This window comes from Opisthocomus hoazin, chromosome 5 (assembly GCF_030867145.1).
Source record: "Opisthocomus hoazin isolate bOpiHoa1 chromosome 5, bOpiHoa1.hap1, whole genome shotgun sequence".
In the NCBI taxonomy this organism is placed as follows: Eukaryota; Metazoa; Chordata; class Aves; order Opisthocomiformes; family Opisthocomidae; genus Opisthocomus; species Opisthocomus hoazin.
In genome coordinates this window covers 42,030,683-42,054,985 of record NC_134418.1, presented here as the reverse complement: position 1 = coordinate 42,054,985, position 24,303 = coordinate 42,030,683, and the positions used below count along the sequence as shown (strand labels likewise).

The 24,303-nt window shown below is 49.2% G+C and overlaps 2 protein-coding genes across 5 annotated transcripts in view; one reads left to right on the top strand and one right to left on the bottom strand.

Moving 5' to 3' along the window:
• Positions 1 to 5,930, top strand: part of ELF2 (E74 like ETS transcription factor 2) — a 38,651-nt gene extending 32,721 nt beyond the window's left edge. For all 4 annotated transcript variants that reach the window (XM_075420980.1, XM_075420981.1, XM_075420982.1 and 1 more), the window contains 3 exons: positions 2,837 to 3,029; positions 3,421 to 3,774; positions 4,210 to 5,930. In XM_075420980.1, coding sequence (XP_075277095.1) covers positions 2,837 to 3,029; positions 3,421 to 3,774; positions 4,210 to 4,837 — 1,175 coding nt within the window. In that variant the 3' untranslated portion in view covers positions 4,838 to 5,930. The remainder of the gene's footprint in view (positions 1 to 2,836; positions 3,030 to 3,420; positions 3,775 to 4,209) is intronic.
• Positions 5,931 to 11,768: 5,838 nt separating this feature from the next.
• NOCT (nocturnin) lies at positions 11,769 to 20,576 on the bottom strand. Its single transcript, XM_075420978.1, has 3 exons — positions 20,380 to 20,576; positions 15,029 to 15,298; positions 11,769 to 13,937 (listed from the first exon to the last, which is right to left on the bottom strand). The coding sequence occupies exons 1-3, from the start codon at positions 20,510 to 20,512 to the stop codon at positions 13,102 to 13,104; spliced, it is 1,239 nt and encodes a 412-aa protein (XP_075277093.1). The 5' UTR covers positions 20,513 to 20,576; the 3' UTR covers positions 11,769 to 13,101.
• Positions 20,577 to 24,303: the final 3,727 nt, after the last annotated feature.

Below are 24,303 nucleotides of genomic sequence, written 5' to 3'. Positions count from 1 at the left end.
CTTATGTCTCGTGTTCTCACAAGGTATCTCATTTGATATTTTACACTACAACTGGCATAAAATATATCTTTTTTCTTAATGTAGGCTAACTTGATGTCCTGCAAAATACTTTGTTATTTATTTTTTGTTACTTATTTTAAAAATATTACTAGCAAATATAGGCTGTTTTACATGCAGCATGTTTTTGGAAAACGAGGAATTATTCCTAGAGTACATTACTGTCAGCAGAGTTCAGTCATGGAGGAGGAGGACAGCTGGTTGTGCACATTTGGAAAGGGGATTGCTTGTTGTCCATGTAGGTACTCCTTCCTTTGTGCGTTCCTGATACTTCCTGGTGCAAAGTGAAGCAGCTGTAAATCTGATTTAATTGTGCCCTTCAGTTTATTATACAGGAGGAACTGGACACTTCTTAATATTTCTTCTTAAAGTGAGATAGTAGTATTTTTTTTCTCGTCACGTTGTGGATTGGCAGTTTAGGCATGGTTTCTGTCTCCATGTTTTGTTTTTCATTTGCATAAATACTGTATTTGAAGTGTAGGCAATTGGAGGGAGTAAAACTGGCTTTAAGCCTCTCCATGCAGATGCTGGTACCAGTGAGACAGTTCACTGATACACACAATGCCCTGTGTCATTCACATACTTTCTGTCCATTAATCCTTCTATTTTGAGACGACAGCTAACATTCTTAAGTAGCTGGCAGCTGTAATAAATAGCTAGCCACAAAAATTTCTTTCATTGTGGAAAATCTACTCTGTATTGAAGTGAAGGTGAGCAATAATCATGTCTAGCTCAGTGGCCGCTTACAGTACTGTTTAGCGTGAGACCTTTCAGCAGTGGAGAGGAGAGCTGTGTGCTATTAAATGAGGTTTCTATCTTTCCAGCAAGGCACAGTATATGTTTGTGTGCCAGGCTGGACTTGGGCTGCTTAAGAGTGGCATGACCGTAAACCTGTTCAGATCATATGTTTTAAAGCCATGTCTTGTTCTTCCTCAGGAGCCTGTAAGCTTGGATTCATAGTATTAGAAAAGTCTGGTTCTAAGAAGAAAGGGTTTAAAAATGGTTCAAAATTAGTATTAAACATTTCTAAAATAAACTTTTTGTGTTAAATGCACATCAGATGTGACTGACACAGCAGCCCACCTGAGGTATCACTGCGTCTTACTGCCAATAGAAGATGGCTTCTGAGTATTATAGGTGTAGCATAGTCTTCCTGTGGAAAAAAGTCATTATTTAGGTCAATATAGAGTATGACGGGAAAGAAGAAAACTCATGAGTCAACAGTACTGTTCCCGCAGGAAAATTAAGCACTTTTGGGAATGATGTTCCTTGAAGTTCCTGTTTACTTCGTAATACTGAAGCCTACTTGTATTTTTGCAGAGAATCTGTTGCTGACCTACAGTATGTGGCAGTGGACCTGAAAATTCTATTTCTGAGGAGCTAAGGAAAAAGGAAAAGGGATTAATTCCATAAAATCTAGGATGATTTCAGAATTCCTAAGTTCTCTTATTGACTCTTTATTCATACAGTTCATATGTCTGGAGTTTGGTAGCTCCTGAGTCAATACTTGCTGTTTATTGGAGCACATGGTAAAATACATTTGTTCTCTTTCTATGAGGTGGTCTTCCAAAAGATGGAAACTATGATTTATTTTTTTTTATCCTCTGAGGTTTTTTGAAGATAGCGAACTTCTTGGAGTCTGCAATGGTGGTCTTTAACCTGCCTTGATGTATTTTAATTGTCTTCAGCATGGCATAATAAGCGCTGTGCTGGGCCACCAAATCTCAGGAATTAATGACCTTTTTTCACAAAAACATTGTTTATTATATTTTTATGTGGCCCATGTCACCCCCTGGAAAGCATGATCAAGTGAAGAACTGGGATTAACATTCTGAGGTTATTATTCTTGTAGCTCTGTCTTACTTCTCCCTTCTCAGATAACTTGAGGAGTCTTCTCCAGCTGTACAAATGGCAATTTGATCTGTTTTTTTTTTTCTTCTGCTTCTCTTCCCCTTTTTCTAGATGCAAGTGGTATAGTCAGAGTGCAGACAATCCCTCTTGTGTTTATGCCATCCTGATAGTCAGTGTCACAAACCCCGTCTTGGGGCTCCTCCAGTGGAAATGGTACACCTCTTGAATGCCTGAGAAGTACGTTAAGTTCTTCTGGAGGCTGACTTCATTCTGTATCCCCCTAATTATGGAAAGGTACATGGGATTTCTGCCATGTGAATACTTGCAGCAAGAAGTTGGACTGGCTTTGCACCTAGAAGGATGTTGGTCACTCAGCAATGTATATTTAGGAAGGGTCAGAACTTGCCAGTCGGTGTGAGAGCCCCACGTCCTGGTCAGGAGGTTATGTTAGAAAATTACCACAGTTGAGATGGTTTGTTATTGAAGGTTGTATGCCTTTTAAAAATTACTTCTTTATATCCTGCTGTGCTTCAGTGTCATAAAATGTGCTGGCATTTCCATTCCCTGTTTAAGCGAATATGAGAAGAAAGTTCTGAGCTCTTGTCCTGCCTCTGCTGAACAGATGTAGGTGGTAGTGCCTTGGAACGCCCTCCCACGCTTCTTTTCAAGAGCTGAGAATGGGCGCTGGGTTGAACAGGCTCCTGTGCTATATAGCAGATCACTTGAATTAGCTCCTTTCAGAATGTAAATGTTTATGGAAGCTTTACTAAACTTAACAGAATGAACAAGTATGTGCAGGTTACATTGCATACCATCCTCTGTGTAACATCTCCTTGTAATGCAGGTCATTTGGAGTTACCTATATATGGAGAACTTTCTGTTATCTTTAAAAGTGCGGTTCTGATATCTAAATGCTTTCTGATTACAGGAAATACAACATACTTATGGGAGTTTCTTCTGGACCTTCTCCAGGACAAAAATACTTGTCCTCGATACATTAAATGGACTCAGCGAGAGAAGGGAATCTTTAAACTTGTGGACTCGAAAGCTGTCTCAAAACTATGGGGAAAACACAAAAACAAACCTGACATGAACTATGAGACCATGGGAAGAGCTCTGAGGTAAAAACTCTTATATCCTTCAGTTATCTACTATAATTTTAAATCTGATTCTTAATTTTGCCTATAGAAATATGACCATTCTGAAATTTTAAAAGCTTTGCTCTCTTGCTGACTTAACTGTTCAAAAAGCACCAGAGTCTTGCAGTTCCTATTGCTTTTTATGTTACCAGTTAATTTGCAATTTAATTTCTGAAGTGTGTATTTAAAATGTCAGATTTTTTTTCAGCTAGGTTCTTCAGATACTTTGCCAGTGTGCTTTGCCAGCTTCTTTCCATACCTTCTCACGTTGTAGGTTTTACTGTAGTTACTTCAGATTTTCTTGTTAGCATCTGAGGTTTTTCTTTAAAATCTGCCACTATGTTGGTTACTACTTAATTGTGTTTTCTTGCAGATACTACTATCAAAGAGGAATCCTTGCAAAAGTTGAGGGACAGAGGCTTGTATATCAGTTTAAGGAGATGCCAAAAAATATAGTTGTCATAGATGATGACAAAAGCGAGTCCTGCAATGAAGATTTGTCAATGCCTGCAGATGAAAAGTCATTGGAAAGAGTGTCTTTATCTGCAGAAAACCTTTTGAAAGCAGCAACCTCTGCACGTGGCGGAAAAAATTCCTCTCAGCTAACCTGTTCCAGAACAGAAAAAGCAGTCACCAGAGTTGTGAATATTGCCTCACCAGCGCATGATACATCGTCATCTCGTCCCTCAACTACCACTACTACTGTCCCAGCAACGACAGCTCCCAGGTTTGTATTAATGTGACTTGGGATTGTCATTTGCTAATCACAAGCAATTTTTTGGTTAGGAAGCTGTCTTCTAGTTTTTTGTTTTATGTTTTAAATGTTGGAAATCGTTCCTGATTTGCAAGCAGCAGTGTAACATGATGGAATACTATGAAAGTCTAGTTAATGAGATCAGAGCCAACTGTCAATATGCTTGCCCTTGTGTATATTTTAAAATTATGTAGAGAGAGGGAGGGGGAAAGAGAGATATGAATGCTGCTAAATTTCCAAAGTCCTGTTGCTAGATGTGCAAAAGGTTTGATGTTTTTTTGGTTTTTTTTGGGTTTTTTTTTTAAAGAATCAGTTAAAAATCCGTAAATCCTGGATTTGTATATCCCTGTTGTCATCTCTGATGGTGCCTTGTGTTTTGGCTTAAGCACATGCATCTTTATTTTGCAGGACTGTACGTGTGGCAATGCAAGTGCCTGTTGTAATGACCTCTCTGGGACAGAAAATCTCAACCGTGGCAGTGCAGTCAGTAAACGCGGGGTCACCGTTAATAACCAGCACAAGTCCAACAACAGCCACTACTCCAAAGGTAGTAATCCAGACAATCCCTACTGTGATGCCAACCTCTGCCGAAAACGGAGAGAAAATCACAATGCAGCCTGCCAAAATCATCACAATCCCTGCCACGCAACTTACGCAGTGTCAGTTACAGACAAAAACGGGCCTGTCCGGGTCGGGAAGTATTAACATCGTGGGAACCCCGCTGGCCGTTAGAGCACTAACCCCAGTGTCTATAGCTCATGGCACACCAGTAATGAGACTATCAGTGCCTGCTCAGCAGGCGTCTGGCCAGACTCCTCCCCGGGTGATTAGTGCAGTTATAAAAAGCCCTGAAGTTAAATCAGACGCAGCGGCTTTAAAACAGGAACGTGAAGTGAAAACGCTGCAGCTGGTAAAAGAAGAGAAGCCGGCAGATGGAAGCAAGACTGTGACCCACGTAGTAGTAGTTAGCACGCCCTCAGCCATTGCCCTTCCTGTGACAGTGAAAACAGAAGGAATCATAACGTGCGAGAAATGAAGAACAGGGTGCTTCCAGCATGGACTTCTAGATTGTTACGGTTTTGAATATACTGACATGATTGGGGGAGGGAAGTGAATGCAATCACAAAGTCGAAAAGGAGAGTTCTGAAATGTTAATAAACATGCGTATGTTGTTGAAGACTTACTGGAAAAAAAATTTATTCTCCCGTGTTTCAGTGGGAATTGAACCACATTGATGTGCTGACAAAAACTGCCTCTTCCAGTTGGCAAACAGCTGAACCTATGGAGAAGGAAAGATAGAGGGACTGAAAAGGGACCAAACAGTTCACTACGTTACCTGTTACCAAGTTACACTAAGACCTGGAACACTAAGAGAGAGTTGTGTGAGAGGTTTGCCTTGGTTTTTAGTTTTCAGGGGGAAAGGAAAGTCTCATTGTTACAGATGGCAAATTTGATGCATTTTATATGCATACCAGCAATTACTACTGTGTGCCCACAGTACTCAACTGGTGCTATGTGAAAAACTCTGCTACTAGGTAATGTAGAATGTGAAATAAAGGAGAAGATTAAAGAGCTTCTAAAATAAGACAGAGACCTAGAGGAATTTTTGTATCATACAGCTTAAGCAGATGCAAAATGAAAGCCTTAGACTGATTTTCAGTTATCTTTCTTGAAATAAGCTAATGGCTTGTTTGTGTAAAGCTTTTTTATTAAAACAAATTTTTTAAAAATCTTGTACCTAGCACAGTATTGTTATAGAATTACATGTAACATATTTTGTACGGTAGTTAAAAGTCTGTCTAAATTTCTTAATTGTGGACAAAATAGCAGCAGGCTTCCCGCGCACTGCTGTAACATGCCTGTGTCTCTCACTTAGCCTTGACATCCGTGCATACATTTCAGTTTCAGCTCTACTCTGTCACTTGAAAGGTCACGCCCAGCATGAGCTTTTGTCAGGTAGTTCTAAACCTGTAAATTTTTTTTAGCTGAAGTTAAGAGGGAAGTACCAGTGTTCAGAATAAACTATAATAGTTTGTATATTCAACATTTGAAGTATATTCTATTTTGTTGTACTCTTGTTTCAAAGTGTATTCAAGTAGGTTTTACTGAAATATAGAAATGAAATTTAATGGTGTTTGGTCTGCTTTTTATTTTTTTTATTTTTTCCTTTCAACCTATTAACCTTCTTTTTTGCTTATTTGAAATCTTCCAGGCATTCAGCCTAAGATAGCCGATATAGTGTGGAAGTTTGGAACTCCTCACTACTCTGGTACTCCGAATGGCCGACCAACTCTGCCACGCAGTACACTGGAATATTTTTCCTTGAAGTATCTGAGAAGCTTGTGGTAGTTGGTGAGGTAACTTCTGACAGGGGTCTAGTTCTCTTATGCTTTTTCAGGATGGTGAGCGTATGCAGTGTTCTTGCATTGCAGCTAATCACATGAGTGCTTGTGGAATAACTTGAGTAGCTTAAGTGAGGTGATAACTTTGTGTGTGCTCTCAATTGTTTTAATGCAAAGAAAACAGAGTTTGCTTAAATGACTCTGAGAATCAATAACTTCTAGAGCTCTGTGAACTACCTCACTGTTCTTCCACTACACCTTAATTTCCGAAGGCTACACTGCAGAGGAAAGGTGGAAATGACCGGGCTTGGCTACTGTACTAATCTCTCTGACGACCTCATAGAGGCAGGTAGAAAGTACTGGTAGGTAGAAACTGCGGGGAATACTAGTTATACTGCTGGTCCTTTTGATGTTGTTGCCATTGCCATTTCCAACTGTTAATATTTTGGCTCCAGCACAAATACATGACTTTAGGTAGATGTTCTTCTTCTGAATAAGGTAGGTATCTAAATAGGTTTTCCATTTATAATTGCACTGAAGTTACAGGCATCGTGATAGATTACTAGAGGGTAAAGCTCGGGTGAGAACACACAGTGCACAAATTGCTCCGTAGCTGCAGTCCACGTGCAGGAGTGTGGCTTAAATAAATGCAGCTTGGTCTGTGTTCATGGGGACCACACTGGCACTGCAGCAGTTACTGGAGCAGCAGCACCTCAGGTTGTGGGTAGCCACGTGCCGGGTGGCACCCCCAGTTTCTAGTGAGATGCCCTGGAAAGTCTTCAAAGGAGGAACTCTGGTAATCTTGAAATAATAAAAGTCTAAATGACCATCTAAGTACTTCATGCCTGGAGGAGCAATTTTAACAGAAATCTGGAACTAAGGTCTTCAGTAATGATAAAGGAGACCAGAATTAAATACTACTGTTGGAGTTTATTTTTTCCCTTTAACTTTCAATACCGAAGAATGAGTTACCTCTACAGTCCTAGCAGTAAGCTCCATTCTTCCCTTTGACTGGTAAGAAAAGTGGGAATATCCATACAGCCTGGCCAGTGTGTGTGGAACTTCGAATGCCTGCTAAAAAAGGGATTCTTTTTCATACTCTGATCAGGGAAGCAGAGTTGAGGGATGAATGAACAAGCTGAAGCAGACAGAAAAATGTGTAGAAGGCAGCGATCTCTTCCACCAGCAGCTAACCAAAAGAAGCAAAGGTTTTTACAGATAAGCTGTGTTTCTGGCCTGGGGTAGAGGACAAAGACTCCTTCACAGGAGAAAACAGAGGAGGAGGAAGAGGATTTGTGTTGCCAAGAAAGGTAGGACAGAAAGGGAAGTAGCAGGAAGCTGGGCAATAGGTTGACTAATTGGGTAGTGTGAGAGGCGCTAATATTCTGGGTGAAGGGAAGTGGAGCAGTGTGAAGAGAGGCAGGCAGAACAAATTGGAGCTGGAAGACAAGATGAGTAATAGCGTTTTTAAACACGCATTTGTAAGTCTTTTCTGTAAGAAGTCCTTTTCTAAATGGCTGTTAATTGATTGTGTATGAAACAGAGATGCTGTGTCTCAGAGCATGAAATGTCTGTCTGTGGTGTATTTGTAGTTAAGACCTTTCCAACACCTAATTTAGATACACTGGAAGTCAAATGGGGACAAACTATCTTCCTGGAAATAGATAAAGATCTCCAGCTGATGACCTCCTTCTCTTAAGTTAGAGCCAAGACTTCATCATGTAACAGCAAAAATGAAAGGAATGAGGGCACACATCTCCGCTACTGGTGAGATGGGCAGCTCACAGCCATGTTCCGAGACACTGCTGTTACTGTCGGCACTGCATCTCGCCACGTAACTGGTGATGGTCCTTTGGCTCTCTCCCCTGGCCACCCAGCGAGTGGCACACGCGCTAGCGCTGACAGAGGACATGTATCAGCAGTTTGTTAAGTGCTGCGAGAATCTCGGTCTCTAGGAGGATGCGCTGTAATGGAAGCAGAAAGGGAAATTAACCTGGCTTCAAACCCCTTTTTTAACTTTTCCTTGGATGCCTTTGTACTTCTCACTTTTTTTTCCTAATTTAGCTGCTAACTAGAAGTACAGACAGGATTTTTGTCACAGTCAGGTAGTGATTTCGGCATCTCTGGTTAAGCACAGCTCTTCAGCAATGCTGTATGTGCGCGTGGTTCCTCTGGGTTCCTCAGAGATCCGGTTGTTCTTCAGAAATTGTGAGTAATCTAGGTACCAGGCCATGCTGCTTACAAGAGGCAACATCTCCCTGGGGATTTTTCTACAGCCAAATGTTAGAGGGGCAAGATGGCCACCTGTAACTGAAAGTCTCAGATCATTCTCTGGGTCTGTGCAAGCTTGCTCTTCAACATGCTGCTTCATGCCGACATTAATAACTATGTGGGCAAGAAGTGTTTTTACTGATGGTGTTGGAGGATGTGACCTCCTGATGAGGGAGGTTTGGTCAGGTTTGTAACATCTGAAATGGACAAAGGGATGCTAAAACATCGAAGACGCTGGTATCTGGCTATACTCCTAGACTTTTGCAATCCTGTTGAAAAGCCTGCTGCTTTGTCCGTGTGTGAAAGCGGGACTGGCTTTTACTTCTGAAGCTGATGGCTGGCTCATGTGCAAGAGTTCAGGCTTGCCTCCTCCTTGGCAAATAGCAACTAGATGTGTCAGCGTAATGAAACTCTGGAGTGAAGTGAACACGCCTTATACAGAAGGCATTGAGACATACACAGCCGTGGTATCACTGATTTTACATATATAAATACAAACGTTTTTATTTCTCAAATTACTACTCTAAGTTATAGGATGGACCGGGCAATGCTCTGTAATCCACAGGAAAAAATCTTAACTGTGAGTTGCAATTCAGAATAAAGATCTGAATATCAAAATTTCTGGTTTGAGGCAAAAAAAGTTGAAAGGGGAATCCCATCCCGGAGACCACTGTTTTTGTTACTCCCTCTTGGACAAAGTCTGTCTTCAGTTCTTAGTCACCATGACACGTGCGGCAGGGATCACAGTTACGCGTGACGATTGTCACAGCCAGAGCAAGCTAAATTCAATTTCTGCCTTGTAGAGACAGTTCAGATAGCAGGTATTAAGCTTATTAAGTGAAGGAGATCCAACTGACACTATCTACTTCTGATCTAATTGTTCTCCAGGAGAGGCAGTGTTTTAATAAGCTTGCAACAGCTTCTGCCTTTCAGCAAATTAAATAAGTGGGTCATTTCTTCCTTCAGCTAGCTGGAGGGTGAGGGAAAACTGTCACTGCTAAAGCTAATGCAGCTTTTATTCAAGATTAGAGCAAGGGATCTGTTGAGACTTTTTTTAGCCTTGGTGTGCTTATAAGGCAGACAGCCACAAGAAGAGCTTTGAAGACATTTTTACTGTAAGAGTCATACTGCTACACAGGAAAAAAAATTACAAACCTTCCCGCTTCTTTCTATGAAAAATACTTAGTGTAATGGTATTTATAGCAGGCAAAAGCATTTCAGTGCTGCAGGCCTGCCTCTTGCTGAATAAAACAAAGCAAGAGCAATATTTCACTAAAGTTTTCCAAAGGAGTCTGTCTGCAAAATATACTTTAGAGCAAGTACTGGAATAAAAGAGTGAAGCTGACTGGGAAGCTACCAGTTAATTTCTGTATCTTGTCTACCTTTTATTGAAGTAGAGCAGAAAGGGTTCACTGTTGTGCTATAGCAAGGAGGTGTGATTTTCTGAGTATGATAATATTAAGAATTGCCTTGTGATGGGGAGAGTCCTCAGCCTTTCCACAGTTATTCCACCCTCCCCTTGCCTTCAAAATTACCCTTTAAGGACATGAAGCAGCGAACATCTACTGTCACGTGTCCAGGGTGAAATAAGAATCCCGGCCCTTTCTGCTTCAGAACTCTGCAGTGATGGCCATATCATACAGATCATGCTGATTCTCCACAGTGTGGTTTCTTTTGTAGGAGAGTGAGCGCTGAAAGCAAGGGTCGGCGCAGAATGGCGACCAAATACCATCATCCTGTGAGAAGAGTGATGGTGGGTGGGAGTTCTGTAGCTGCTGTAGTTCAGCTCCTGCGGGTAAACAAAGCCTGCCATAACAGGTGCTATGGCTCTGTGCCCTGGCTGTGGTGAAACAGCACCGCGCTGATGGGCGCCCTCGGCTGTCCTGAGCAAAATGGAGCTGCTTATGCTAAAGCACAATGGAAATGAAGGACTTTTTTGTTGGTGCTGGGTTGGTTGGTTGGTTTTGTGTGGGGTGTTCTTGGGTTTGGTTGTTTTTTTTTTTAAATGCAGCTCTGAGTACAGTATTATCCTTGCTCTCAAGTCATGGCTTTCTACCACGAGTGTAGTTTCTTCCAGAAACTGCCAAAAGAAACTGCAGCTGCTGGTGTGACTTTTTGTGGTAAATGAGCAATGATTTGACTTACTAAAGGTACCAAATTACAGGTCTACATTGTGGTGTTGCTTTTAGAAGCATTCAGCTACAGATGACTAGATACCTCCCTTAATGGGCAATTGTGTTATTTCTCCTCCTTGCAAAGACCATTTGGGGGAAGATCCTAAGAGAAGAGAACCCTGAAGGCGAAGCACTGCATCTTGCCTCCTCAGAGAGCAACCGAGAGCAGCCAGCACCACGAAAAGGAAGCCGTCTCAGTCTAGCTGGTATGAAACGCTTATGGCAGGGATGCTCAAAGGTCTGCTGTTCTGTGGGGCATTAGCAGTGCCTCATCTCTGGCCCAGAATCTCCCCCAAAGCAGCCACCCCTTCTGGCTTCTGGGGTCGTGATTTGCTCTTTCTGAAATTTCAGCTGAAGGAGGCCCTGGCTGGCAGTAGTTGGCACGTCACTCCTGATTGGTAAGAGTATTCACTGAGGAAGTCAGGCTCCTTGGCTGTAAAATCCTTTGTCTGGGGAATTTCAAATCCACACTTGCTAGAGGAGTCCTGTGTCCCAGGCCGGTTAGCGAGGCTGTAGCTCCTCTGCTTGGAAGCGGATCATCACCCTCATCCTGCAAGCTCAGGAACATGAGCAGAGCGTGTTACAGCTGTGCAACACAGTGCTTTCATTTATTTGGAAGGGTGTTTGTGTGGGAATTCAGGACTTCCAGTTGCCAGACGCTGTATTTCAGTTACCAGCAATAATTTATGGGCTGTGTAAAGCACATACCGGTGGCACTTCTTGCTCTTCAAATGACTTTTTAAAACAAAGTGACAAATACAGCTGCCTTCTGTGAGGAGCCACCTCTGCTAGGCATGGTTGGCAGCCCTCACGGAGCAATACTTGCACCCTGCTGTGTGGTACCAGCCGGGGTTGTAGCTCCACACAACTGTCAGAAAGAGTAGTATTTACAGTAGTACAGAGCCTAGGCTTCAGCTTCAGCTAGCGAAGAGAGCAGCTTAACATCGCTAAAGGTAACTCCCCTCCCTACAGCCTTGCTGTGGAATTTGGGCATTTGAAGTGTGAGAAAGAGCACTCTGGAAAGCAAAGTGACTGTGCCCAGTTGTAAGATTAGGATGGCGGGGTCAGGGAAAGGGGTCTGGAATGGACAGCATCACCGCTAACCTGAAGCTTGAACAGTCACTAGCTGAGACAGATCACCTACGTATCACAGAGAAATGAAAAGATGGCAGCAGAGACATTTACTTTTTTTTCCAAAGACTTTTATTAATAAACACCTGGAACATTTACGAGTTACAGCGGGCCTCATGTTACGTGGAAGTACTGCTTTATTTGCTCTGCCTCATCTTTCCCAACGATCTCAATGTCAGCCCAGCTCCAGCTGTTGTCTCTCTTCCCTCCTCTCTCCCTACTGCCTTTTCTGGCAGAGCGGCATGTTTACAGTCCATACACGCAATACCCGCGTCATGCCAACCAGCACCACTCCACGCACAGGAGCTCCTGTACTAACACAGCTCGGCTGCAGCCCAGGTGCTGAGCCAGCGTTCCCCTGGGCCATGGAAAGAGGCTCCTGAACACTACTGCTGTGTGATTTCAAGTCAGGTGCAGGATCACCAACTTCTCGCAATAAATAAATCTCATCTTCTAACAGGTTCCAGTGTAGCTTTAGATTCTGAAGATAAATAAAAGAAAGTCTTTCAAGATGAAGACTGGCCCTTCACTGAAACAGCAAGATTGACAAGACTACAAATTTAAACCATTTAGAAAAGTAATACTTGAAGCAGAGGAGGAAATACTCCCTGGTCAGGTGTGTCCTCTGGAGGGAAGCACAGAAGAGACAAAGGTAACAGTCACTGTGTATACATACCTACAGGCCACACGCGTGTAACGGACACATGCACATTCACCTGGAAAAGTGAGGATATTGCCATGTGACGTAGAGTGGTTAGCCTCTGTTTCCTCACCTGCTCTTACTGCAGGGGGCCTTCCTCACACTGAGCCGTTATCCATTCACTTTTAATGAAATTGTCACCTCAAGTCATGTAGAAATGTAGTATGAGCTTAGATCTGTTCACGTCTAAGCTGCATTAAACCTCCTTAGTATTGCAACAGAAAAATATTTAAGAGAATCTCACCGAGAAGTCGAGCCTCCTTCCCTTTGGTACTTGCACAAGCTTGACATGAAATAAATAAAATCAGCATGCTGCCAGGGCAAATTGTTTTACAAACACACGCAAGTGTTTTGATTTAAATACTAAGGCCTCCAGGTTCATTAGAGGATTAAATCCTTAAACACAGGGGTTAGTGAAAGGATAAAGCTCATTTGCCTTCCAGGCTTCAACCCCCAACACGGCAAGAACACCGTGACGAGAACACTGACTCCTTTCTTCCCCCCTTTGAGGCTCCAGATTAACAAGTGCTGAATGGCAAGTGTAACTCCAAACAAGTGCCTGAAATAATGTTTAGTCAACAGTATTTCCTCATCCCTCCATAGCTTCCAGCTTCAAAAGTTTTCTCCAAAATAAACCAGTGGTGAGTCAAGACAGTGCAATGCCAGGCGGCATTCCAACACATTACAGCAGTCTGTCGGGGTCTTGGTTAAAACTAAAGTCACACACCAGAGAGAGGTGATCGGAAGGGTAATTGAATGACGGCAGCCTGTTGGGCCCGATCTGCTCTTCAGTCAGCAAGCCCAGGGCTGAGTTCACGTTCAAGGCATGCTGGGAATACCAGATATAATCCAGCGTGTGCCGGCACTCTCCCGAGGGCCGGATCTTCCAGGTGGTGTATGGGGGCTCTGACTGCCCGTCGGGGCTCAGCAGCTTATACGCACTGTTTAAGTTGAGGCTGGAGTTGGAAAATTCTCTGTAGACCTCCTCAGTTGGCTCCGCGTTGAAGTCTCCACAGACGATCAGAGGGATCTTCGCACCTTGGGTAATGCTCTTCAGGTTCTGGAGCAGATCGCAGCCTTGCGCGGACCGAAACCTCTCCCAACCAGTTCGGGCTTTCAGGTGAGTGACGGCAATGCAGAACAGTCTTCCAGTTTCACTGCACTTCAGCGTCTGAGCTATGGCCACTTGGTTGGTCTTCAGCTTCATGGCGGTCAGCCGGATGTTGGCACTGTTGATGAGTTCAAAGCGGTCTTTGAGGAAAAACAAGGCACAGCCGTCCGGCCCGTTGTTCTGCTCCACATCTAGGCACGGGGACCACGGCTTCGGGAAGAAAGTGCACTGGTAGCCGAGTCGGCTGAGGAGCGGCTCGAAGGTGTCGAAGTAGTGGTCGACTTCTTGCAAGCACAAGATGTCAGGCTTGTATGCAAGGATTTCCTCCAGGATGAGGCACTTCCTCTCTTCCCATTTCAGAGCTTCCATGGGGCACTGAACAAAGTTGTCTTTGCCTTCTCCAAGAGCTGGAATTAGCAGGGAGGGGGAGAGAAAAGAAAAAAAGAAAGAAGTTACCAATAGCTAAAACGGGCTGTCTTCCTCCAGGTTCTGCAGGGGCCGGAGGCAAGGCTCTGCTCTCGGGAGCCAGCTGCCACCTCGCAGCAGCCAGTGGCTGCCGGCAGCCCCGCGCGAGAGCGGGCAGGCTGCCACAGCGCAAGAGGTCGTAACGGGAAGTGGTACGAGGCTTTCACAACACTTTGCCTTCTCTGTAAAATGCAGGTACATCAGCTTACATGAGGTGAGGGGTTTTTCAGGAGTGACTGCTGACTTTAAGGGTGCCAGGCTTGCCAATGGGTTTGAGACCCTTTCTCCAAACACTGAAGTCTCTCCAAAAAAACTGGGTTCTCTTTACAGATATAAGTTGGATTAAAGACTTCTTCCCTCTGTTCCCAAAGGTCACTACGCTGTGGCAAGCGCTTCCACGTGTGGCTGCCACAGCTTAAGCCTAGGTAAAAACACAGTGGTACAGGAGTGGCTTAACTGCAGAACGTTAAGGCAGTCCCTACGTGGGGGATTTTCCACCCCAAAAGATTTTCAGATGAGGCTGCTGCGTAAGTCAACTTACAACTTTGACTTTAGGGGTCTGAGAAAAACACCAGTTAAAATTATTTTGAAGAATTACGAATTCCTGTAACAGATCTGGATTCCCGAATAGTTCACCGATACACTAATTAGAAAACTGTAGAGAAGTTTTACGAAGAATAAAACTTGGGGAAGGATGAGCCTTTTCTAGGGGTTAACAACTTTCTAAACGTGACGGGTTGCAGCTTTTTGAATATACTGTGTTCAGTGAAGACAGGCCTTCAGAGCTACCTTTGGCATCACAGCTGCAGAGATCTTTCTTCCTTTCCTATGGAATGGGTGGCAAGCTGCTATTTCAAGTGCTGCAGATCTACCCAGCCCAGCCCTCAGGCCATTGCGCCTCACGTAATTCACCTCTCTCCCTTTGCTCTGCCAACCCCAGGCACACCAAACTATGTGGACACATCTGCATTTAAAGGTTTTCATCACTGCATTTGATTTCGAGGTCACACCTCGAGCTTAGAGGAGCTCCTACCTTGGGCAAGGATGTTCCACTGCATGACCCGAATGGGGCGGTGGTTACTGGCAGCGTTCTTCCTCAGGTCCACAAAGTCCCTCTGAAACCGGGGTGGCCGTTTCTGCAGAACGATTTGACATTCTTCCAGCAAATCCTTGGGGTCTATAGGATCCAGCCGGGCCGGGTCCAGCTGCTCCAGGCAGTCCTGGTGCTGGGACACGGCACCGCTGCTCAGCGTCTTGGCAAGCGCGCTGTAGAGCCGGCTGGTGCTGTTTCCCATGGAACACACTGGAAAGGAAAAAATGGCGTTAAGAGATGTCCACCGTGAGACTTCCCAGCACTTGGGTGGCTAACAGGTCACCTTGAGTGCCAGCAGTTTGTGGTTTGCGCAGGAGCCTGTTCCTCCACCTGAGACAAGAAGGATGCAGAGACAGGGTTAGTTCTGCCCGCAGCCTCGGTGTGTTCTGCTTACTGCCAGGGGCTGCAAGCCTCTGCAGCGTGCCAGCGGTCTGGTTTAAGACATCGTGCAGTGTCTTCCACGGGAAGAAAGGAGTCTTTCATCCAGAACAGCAGGGCTAAGATGAACTTCCACACGTGTTGCAGGAAACAGAAGAGGGTGTACATGTTTCCTCTTCACAGAGCAGAGCACCCAGCAGGCCGACAAGTACTGCCTGCTCCTTATTTCGCGTGGAGCGTCCATCTCCAGTGGAAACGACGCTCCGCATGGCCCAGCACCCTGCGCCTACGTGGAATCACAGAATCACAGAATGGTAGAGGTTGGAAGGGACCTCTGTGGGTCATCTAGTCCAACCCCCCTGCCGAAGCAGGGTCACTTACAGCAGGCTGCACAGGACCTTGTCCAGGCAGGTCTTGAATATCTCCAGAGAAGGAGACTCCACAACCTCCCTGGACAGCCTGTTCCAGTGCTCCGTCACCCTCAGAGGGAGAAAGTTCTTCCTCACGTTCAGACGGAACTTCCTGTGCTTCGGTTTGTGCCCATTGCCCCTTGTCCTGTCGCTGGGCACCACTGAAAAGAGCTTGGCCCCATCCTCCTGACACCCACCCTTCAGATATTTGTAAGTATATATTAGGTCCCCTCGCAGCCTTCTCTTCTTCAGGCTGAACAAGCCCAGCTCCCTCAGCCTCTCCTCGTAGGAGAGATGTTCCAGTCCCCTCACCATCCTTGTAGCCCTCCGCTGGACTCTCTCCAGTAGCTCCTCATCTTCCTTGAACTGGGGAGCCCAGAACTGGACATAGTACTCCACATAAGGCCTCACTAGGGCAGTGTAGAGGGGAAGGAGAACCTCCCTCGACCTGCTGGCCACACTCCTCTTAATGCACCCCATGGATGCCTCTGGGCTGCAGGCCTCCTGCCTGCAGAGCAGCAAGCAGGGCGACCCATGCCCTCAGCTGAATATTTACTAGAAATCTCTGATCAGCGCTTCATTTGCCCCCAAAGCAGCAACATTTTCATGCACACAGAGTGGCCAGATGCTTCTGCTGGCTCAGACCTGGGGACGTGGAGTGGAGAAGGGGCCTATCCAGTTCCCCTTCACGCCCCTACTCTCGTTTCCCTCACCCTCCTTTCTCCCTTTGTCTCCTTGCTCCTTTGTGCTGTGCCCCAGCTCAGCAGCTTCCAGCACACCCTGCGGAGCTCCCTCGGCCCCTGCGACCTCCTGCTCCTTTGGCCACCTTAAGCACACCTCCTGCAAGCAAGCAGCTGTCCCCCAGCTCTCCCTGTTAATGCCTGCCAGCAGTTACCCCCCCCATGCACCCCATGTCTCCTGCAGGGAGGTCCCACCATCCTGCTTCAGGCCACAGCAGGGGCATGTGTCTGCCCCACTCTGTTTTGCCCTCTGGCTTGTGTGCCACCCTTGCCACAGTGTGTGGGGAGTCCTTGGAGGGAGGCCGTGCTTGCACTCCTCCGTGCTCAGCTCTGCCCAAGCAGCGTGCCTGGATGCTCGGTTTCCCTTCAAACACGGGCAGGAGGAGCAGCGCTTGCACCACAGCAACCTGCGCAAGAGGCAACGCTGACAGAGCTTCATCGTTGTCTCAGCTTACTGACTCTGAATGCATTTTGCAGAGGTAGTCTTGAGCAAAGGAACTTCAGTGCTGCATTGCTGTTGGCCCACAGTGGTTTTTAAGTAAGTTTATTTGTACCTTTGAGTAACTTAAAAACGGAAAAGACTTGTCATCTCACGCTCGCATCTTGCGGCAGACTTGGGGTGCTCCCCAACACACTTGGACGTTCAAGCCTTTGCTAGCCTGAACTACAGCATTACCAGTCGTAAGAGCTGGCGACAGACCTGGCTAGAGGGGAAGGCAGGAGGACAGAAGCCCTAACAGTTCAGTAAATATACTCAGGAGTAAAAGAGAAAAAGACAGACCCTACAGCAGGAGCCTCGTGTCCTTGTCTTTAGGAAAATGGGTACTTTTAGAGACACTATAAAATGCTCGCTTAACATGTTCTGTATGTGTAAGCCAATGTGCCTGAACAGTCCTAAGAAAGTCCTAAATTGGGAAATTAAACAGGATGTTGGACGTCTCTCCCCACCTCCACCCTCCTAGCTAAAGTACCAGGAGTTCCTCAAACTGAGATGCGAGCTTGGGCTCACAAGCATGACTGCCTTTTGAGGGGAATGGTGTCTAAAGCGTCACAGTTTCTACAGTCTGTCTTAGTTTACAACTCTTGTCAAGAAGCCAAGTACTGCTGAAGCAGAAGAAATGCCATTTAATAGTGAGGGAAGCAGGCCCAAACACGAAATGCCAAAGCAGGACCCTGACATGGCTGCGAGGGGTTGGGGAGCAGGACTGAAAGCACACTCTGCACCGCTTACAGAAGGGTCCAGCCTACATGCTCCCAGAGCTGCCAGGCAGCCATGCACAAACCCAAAGAAATCAATAGAACTTTTAAGGAAAGCTCCGCAGGGAGCTCCCTGCCTATTTTTGGGATAGGTACAACCCATAGACAAGTGCTGCGACCGGAGAGAAGCACACGGTGCTGGCTGCTATCTGAGGGATGCTGTCAGCAGCTGAGTACAGCCACAAGCCCTACGCTTTGCACAGCTCTGCCCCCAAATCCGCACCCCTGTGCTTCCCTCCCAGCACAGCACTAGCCAGGCAGTGGGAAGCCCACGCACGGCCTTCTGCACAGCCCCTGCCATGCCACGGAGGAACACAGCTTGTGCAGGGCTCTCCGAAGGAACAACGAGGAGTTATTCTGCTCCAAGCAGTCATTAGCAAAGGCCTACGCTGCTCACTGCTTGGCCTGAATCCAGGGGAGAACGTGGATAGGGACGAGCTAGCAGCAGGGAGCAGCTAGGTGCAAAGGAGCCTGAGCCAGAAGTTGGCCCTGAAGCTCTGAGCAGCTTGCATCTGCCACAGCAGGATGAAGTCCAAGTTCAGCCATGTGCCTGCCAAGCTGCAAACAAAGCCAGAGTACCCTCCAAGTCTTCTCCTCCCCGGGGTCATAGGGTATCCAGCTCTCTTCATGGGGAGTCAGGCACAGCCAAACCTGCACGGGATCTGCTACAGCCCAGATCTGACAGCTCTTAAAGTCAGTAACGTTTTCCTCAGGAAGGAAAAGGAGCTTCTGTTGTCTTTTGGGAACTCAGGGAAGGCTGGGTCAAAGAGGGACTGGGCTGCAAATCAAATGCTTTCAGGCCTGTTGTAGGTGGCTTAGGAGTCCTTGGTCAAAGAGGGGCTCCTGCGGGAAGACTCCAGCTTAAGATGACTGATGAACTGTACGAGTTCTTTATCCCCAGAGCACTGAAACAGTCACAGCACAGACTGAATTGTTCTGCAGAACAGGGGCCAGACCAGCAACCTAAACACTCAAACTCCAAACACAAAACCCATTTGTTATTTCTTTACTGAAAAAGCGGTCAGGCACTGGAACAGGCTGTCCAGGGAAGTGGTGGAGGCACCATCCCTGGAGGTGTTCAAAAAACACGTGGATGTGGCACTTCAGGACATGGTTTAGCAGGCATGGTGGTGCTGGGGTGATGGTTGGACTTGCTGATCTTAGAAGTCTTTTCCAACCTTAATGATTCTATGTCTGTGGCAGTGAGGCAAGTACAAGGTCACTGTTCTGAGATCCTTACAGTCCCAGTTCAATGACCCGTAGCTTGCTGAGATCGTGTCCACTGCTGGTGCTGCGACAGCGTGGTGCTGGTGTAGGCAGAGGAACAGGCGGACCCCTGAACCTGCACTTAGCAGCGAGTGGTGAACATGGAAGTGATTCTCTCCGTGCGATGTTGCAACAGGGAACACCAGCTCAGCAACTGCTGTTCAAGGTGCTTAGAGTAAAAAAAATCCTTCCTCTTCGCAAGGGTGGTGCCTCGGCACAGCGAGGGCAGGGGAAGGATTCAGACTGCTCATTAAACTGCAGCAGAACGCAGTGCAGAGTTCAAGGCTTCTTGTGTCACCCACCAATAACACAGAAGAGATGAACTTCCAGGATCTCAGGCAGTGAGCAGTCACAGACTGTGTTTTGAGGGCTTTGCTTCAGAAATGCGGGCTGCAGCATACGGGCAGACCGGGGGGCTGCAGAGGGCTGTCAGAGCCAGGATCCTCACCTTCTGGGCAAGGTGAACAGCGTTCTGGTTTCCCTTCGTCTCCTACCTCCCGGCACTGCTTTTGGCCACCTCGTTCGCTGCGGGGGTTTCGCTGCAGATGGCCTGGTCTGCAGCGGCGTCCTCAGCCTCCGCAGCTGGAGACGCCCTCCCCGCAACCCCAGTTCCAGGGGAAACCTGGCAGACGCTGTCCTCGCGCGACGGACCCTGCGCCAGCAGCGGCCCGCAGCCCGGCCACCCGCCCTCGCAGCGGAGGGTGCTGCCGCTGCGAGCCCCGACTCTGGCACCTACGCCAGGGGGGCCGGGGCCCTCGCACGGGAACTCGGGGAGCCCGGCACAGCGAGGGCAGTGCTGCCTCGCCAACAGGCAGCCCCGGCAGGGGCGGGAGCCCCAGGCCCTGCCCTGCTAGGGCACAGGATCCGCACCCGGCAGCGGCCCCGGCAAACCCTTTTCCTCAGGAGCTCGCACCGCCAGCTCGCAGGCTCCTCTTCCCCGCAGCCCGGCGAAGCTCCAGCCCTGCCCTTCGGCACCCCGGCCCGGCTCCCGCGGGGGTGGAGGCAGCCCGGCCCGGCCCGCAGACCCCTCCTCTCACCGCGCCGCACCCCGGCCGCGGGGAACAGCGGGTGCCCTGCGGCCGGGCTACGCCGCCAGCGCTCGGGTTCACCCCCGCAGCCGCCCGCCCCGAGCCCCCCTCACGCCCTGCGGGCCGTCAGACCGGCCTCCGGGGCGCGCGAAGGCGGCTCCGCGGCGGGGCGGCCCGGCGAGGCGGAGCGGTCGCTACCCCCCGGTACCCACCTGTGCGGGGCGGCGGCTCCGGGGCCGGCGGCGGGGCGCGGGGCCGCGGCAGGCGGCAGCCCGAGGCGGCGGGGGCGGCGCAGCGGAGAGCGGGCAGCGCCGAGCACAGGCAGCGCGCGGGGCTCTGGTACATGCTCCCGGCGGGGCGGAGCGGGGACGGCACCGGGACCGGACGGGACAAGCGGCAGCTCCGTGCCCGCCCCGCGCCGGCGCTTATAGAGGCGGCGGCGCCACGCGCGCCGGTACATCCGGCACCTACCACCCGCTCCCGGGGGGGGACACGCGGGCACCGCGCGGGCGCCGCCCCCCGCCCCCAGCTCGCCCCCGGGGACCGGCGGGGCGGGGTCTCGTCTCCCGCGGCCGCTCCTCATATCCTGCTCCCGCGGGCGGGGGCCGCTGCCCCGGGGGGGGGGGAGAGCCTCACATTTTCCTCCCCTCCCCCCCCGCCGCCGTGGAGTGGTCTCGCCCGGCGCAGGTTTTCCGCTGGTGACGTCAGAGAGCGGAGCGTTCCGTTCCCGCGGACGTCACGGCGCGGGGGTGGCCCCGTGACCTCCCCCCCTCCCCCCGCGGGGTTGCCCGGGCTGGCTCAGCCGCGCGGGGCGGGCGGGCGGGGAGCGGCGCTCGCGTCTCCAGCCGCGCGGGACGGGAAGGGCGCCCCCCCGCGGCGTGGAGCGGGGCCTTGACTTCGCTCTTGGTCCTCTGGGAGCTGCGCGGGTGGGCGAGGTGCGGGCAGCCGCTTGCCGTGGGCCCCTCCCTCTCCCCTTTCCCTCCCCTCGCTCGCCCCAGCCCCGAGATTCGCCTTCACCGGGTGCTTCCCCGCCGTCGGGTTCTCGTGGCGCGAGGGTCCCCCGCCGCAGGACCCCTCCCCGCGGAGGGCGGCCGCGCCGTTGGTCCGCCTGCCGCCGCCTGGGGCCGCTCTGCTTGCCTGGGTTCCGGCAGGGCCTTGCTGGGCGTGCGCAGGCGGCCCTGGAGATTTCCAGAGCTTTCCGGGGCGACGGAGGCGCCCGTTCGCTTTCCTGCTGCCCGTCCTCCTCTCGCTTTGCTTCCCCGCCTCGGGCTTTCCCGTGTCTCCGCCTGGTTCCTGGAGCCGGCTTCGACGCCTGCTGCCGTCGGTGCTTTGAGTCTGCTGCGCTCTGGCCCGGTTCAGTTACGAGCGGCGCGGATTTCACCCCCGGAGGCTGGTGCGGAGCTGCTGGTTGTCTCCGTCATTTTGTCTGCCTGTCTGTTCCTCATTTCGGTGGTCACAGCGTAGATGGTGGTGGTCTCGCCAGGCCTCTGCTGGCAGTGTTTTTCTCTCTACGCTGCTTTTCTATTAAAAAAGAGAGTAAGTCTGAAGACGTGCCGAGCCGCTGCGGTGTCGGGGGTGAGTCCTAGAGCCAGGTGCTTCAGCTGAACGCCCGGCTGCGGGCAGGCTCATCTGGCCCTCCCTGAGCTAAGCGGCTGCTCCCCTAATGGTTACGTGATTTTAAATGAAGATGACCAAAGAACGAGAAAGTTAATTAAACAATGCTGGGCGCTTCTGGAAGGAAAGAGTGGTTGGTGGTCCAAGTAATCCATGAGTTATCCCAATGGCCCTGCTGTTTCTGGTGGGATCTGACAAAGCAAACGCGCAGCAGCAGTGGCCGCAGGGATGGGTAACCCGGGTGTTGTTGCGTTATCTGCCACAGCACCGCTGACGGTGTCACACTTGGTGACAGGGAGGCTGCTGGCTGACTCTGTGGCCCTGTTTAGGAGACGAGGCAGCAGGGCCTGTCTCTGGGCTCTGTGTCCTCAGCTCCTGTCAGGTGGTCGCTGACGTTCAGGGGCCTCTTAGCCTGGTGGCTCTTTGTTCTGCTTCTCCTGCCCTATGGGAAAACACGTTGTCCCCAGAGCTGGCTACTCGTCCTCCGTGCCACTGCTCCCCAGCTCCTGCTCCAGCAGGTTTCACGGAGCTCCTCACCCCACCCGAGAGCTCAGCGGTCCTAAGTCAGGACCCTTCTTCCAGGTAACTAGTGATAGGACGAGAGGCATTGGCCTCAAGTTGCATCAGGGGAGGTTTAGATTGGATATCAGGAAAAATTTCTCTACTGAAAGCGGTCAGGCACTGGAACAGGCTGCCCAGGGAAGTGGTGAGTCACCATCCCTGGAGGTGTTCAAAAAACGTGTGGATGTGGCACTTCGGGACTTGGTTTAGCAGGCATGGTGGTGTTGGGTTGACGTCTGGACTTGATCTTAGAGGTCTTTTCCAACCTGAATGATTCTATGATTCTGTGATTCCATGTGTGACTGGGAGGTATGATACGTTCATTACTCAGTTTATTACTCTGGTGGCTCGAGTAGCTGGATTTAGGCCAAACCACCTCCCTGTGTGATCTGTGAGGAGAGGTTTCCTGCTCCCCGCTGTACTGAGTGTGCTTTTCTCTGCTGTTTTGGGTGTTGGCTTTCCTAGGCCGTGTGTGACCCAGCCAGTGTGACAATAACAAAGACGTTTTGGAAAGAAGCACATTACTGATGAGGCACAAATCTGTTTTGCACACCTACCGCTTTGTTCCCGGGATTTGGGAAGAACGGTGATTTACCTCCAAAGTACGCATGGCTCTAGGAGTGATTCAGAGGTCCGAAGAGCCTGCTGTGGGCAATAAAATCCTTCGGAAAATACAGAAGAGATGCAATTAATTTTAGGAACGTATGACTTAAGAGAAGTAAGCTTTTTCAGAAAGCGAGCTCAGCTATCCCGTGCACATCTGACTGATGTTCCCACGAGCTGGGGACAGTGAGCAGGGGGAGAGAAGGCGTCCGGGCCAGAGTCTGCACGGACTGCGAGAAAGGCTTTTTTCTCAACTTTTTTGACCTTTTCTTACCCTGGAAATGCTGGTGCTTCAAACATCCTGGTTAGTGGGCAGACTGTTAACCCTTTTCCAATGCCATGTAAATCCCAGGCCCAGCGCAACTATGTTACTCATTAAAAATATGCATATGTCTGACGTTTTTCCAGCATGTGGTAAACCCAGTGATTTCCACAAACTCTGCTTCCTTGGGATTAATAACGAGCTGAGGAGAATGATCCTTCCACCTCCATGGGCAGGCAGCTACTCCCAAGTGGCCAACCCTGTGTCAGGAAAGCGCTTGTGCTGTGTTTGGTACCGCTGCCCTAACACTGCCAGCATTTTCAGCTTGAAAAAGCATGATCTGAAAGTAAACTGTGATCCTGGGGGGGATGGACAATAATCACTGAGACGTCACAGTGGGTTAACAGGAAGAAACCCCTGGCAGTCTGTCTCTGCGCGGCGCGGAGGGCTGCAAGCGTGGTGGCTGCTAACTTCATGGTGCACGCACACCCCAGCATCTTCTTACTTCTCCCACGAGTGAAGCCGTCGCCTGGGGTGGTGTCTGCTGGCTGCTTTCCCGTGGGATGTTGTGCACCCCCAGGATGCCTTTGCCCTGCCACATCCCCAGGAGCCCTTCATCTCCCCGCCATCGCGCTGCTGTGGGGCATCCTCCCTCCCCAAGCAGCGGGGCTGGAAACGCTCGCCCACTCTCCCCTCCATGCCTCGCCTCAGCTTTGGGCAACTGGGAAGAGGCTGGGGGTCAGGACTTGGTGGCAGACGTGGGGATCTCGGTGGGTTTGAGGGAGGCTGTCCTGAAACAGGTTCACCTGAGATGGCAGCAGGGCAGAGGATGGATGTTTGAAACAGGCAGCATTGCTGTAGATAGCTGAGATGATAGCTTTCCAAAGCACTCAGCTCTGATTTCTCAAGTGTTTCAGTGACTAAAGCATCTCAGAAAGCGGAGCTTTGCCACTTAAACTCAATATCCGTCTTCCTGAGAAAGGAGTAGAAATAAGTCTGGGCAGCAGATGGTAAAGTCTTCCGCGCAGCTAAGGAGGAGAGAGTGAACGATAGTGATACTTCTGACATCTCATTAAATAAACATGCCTCAGACATG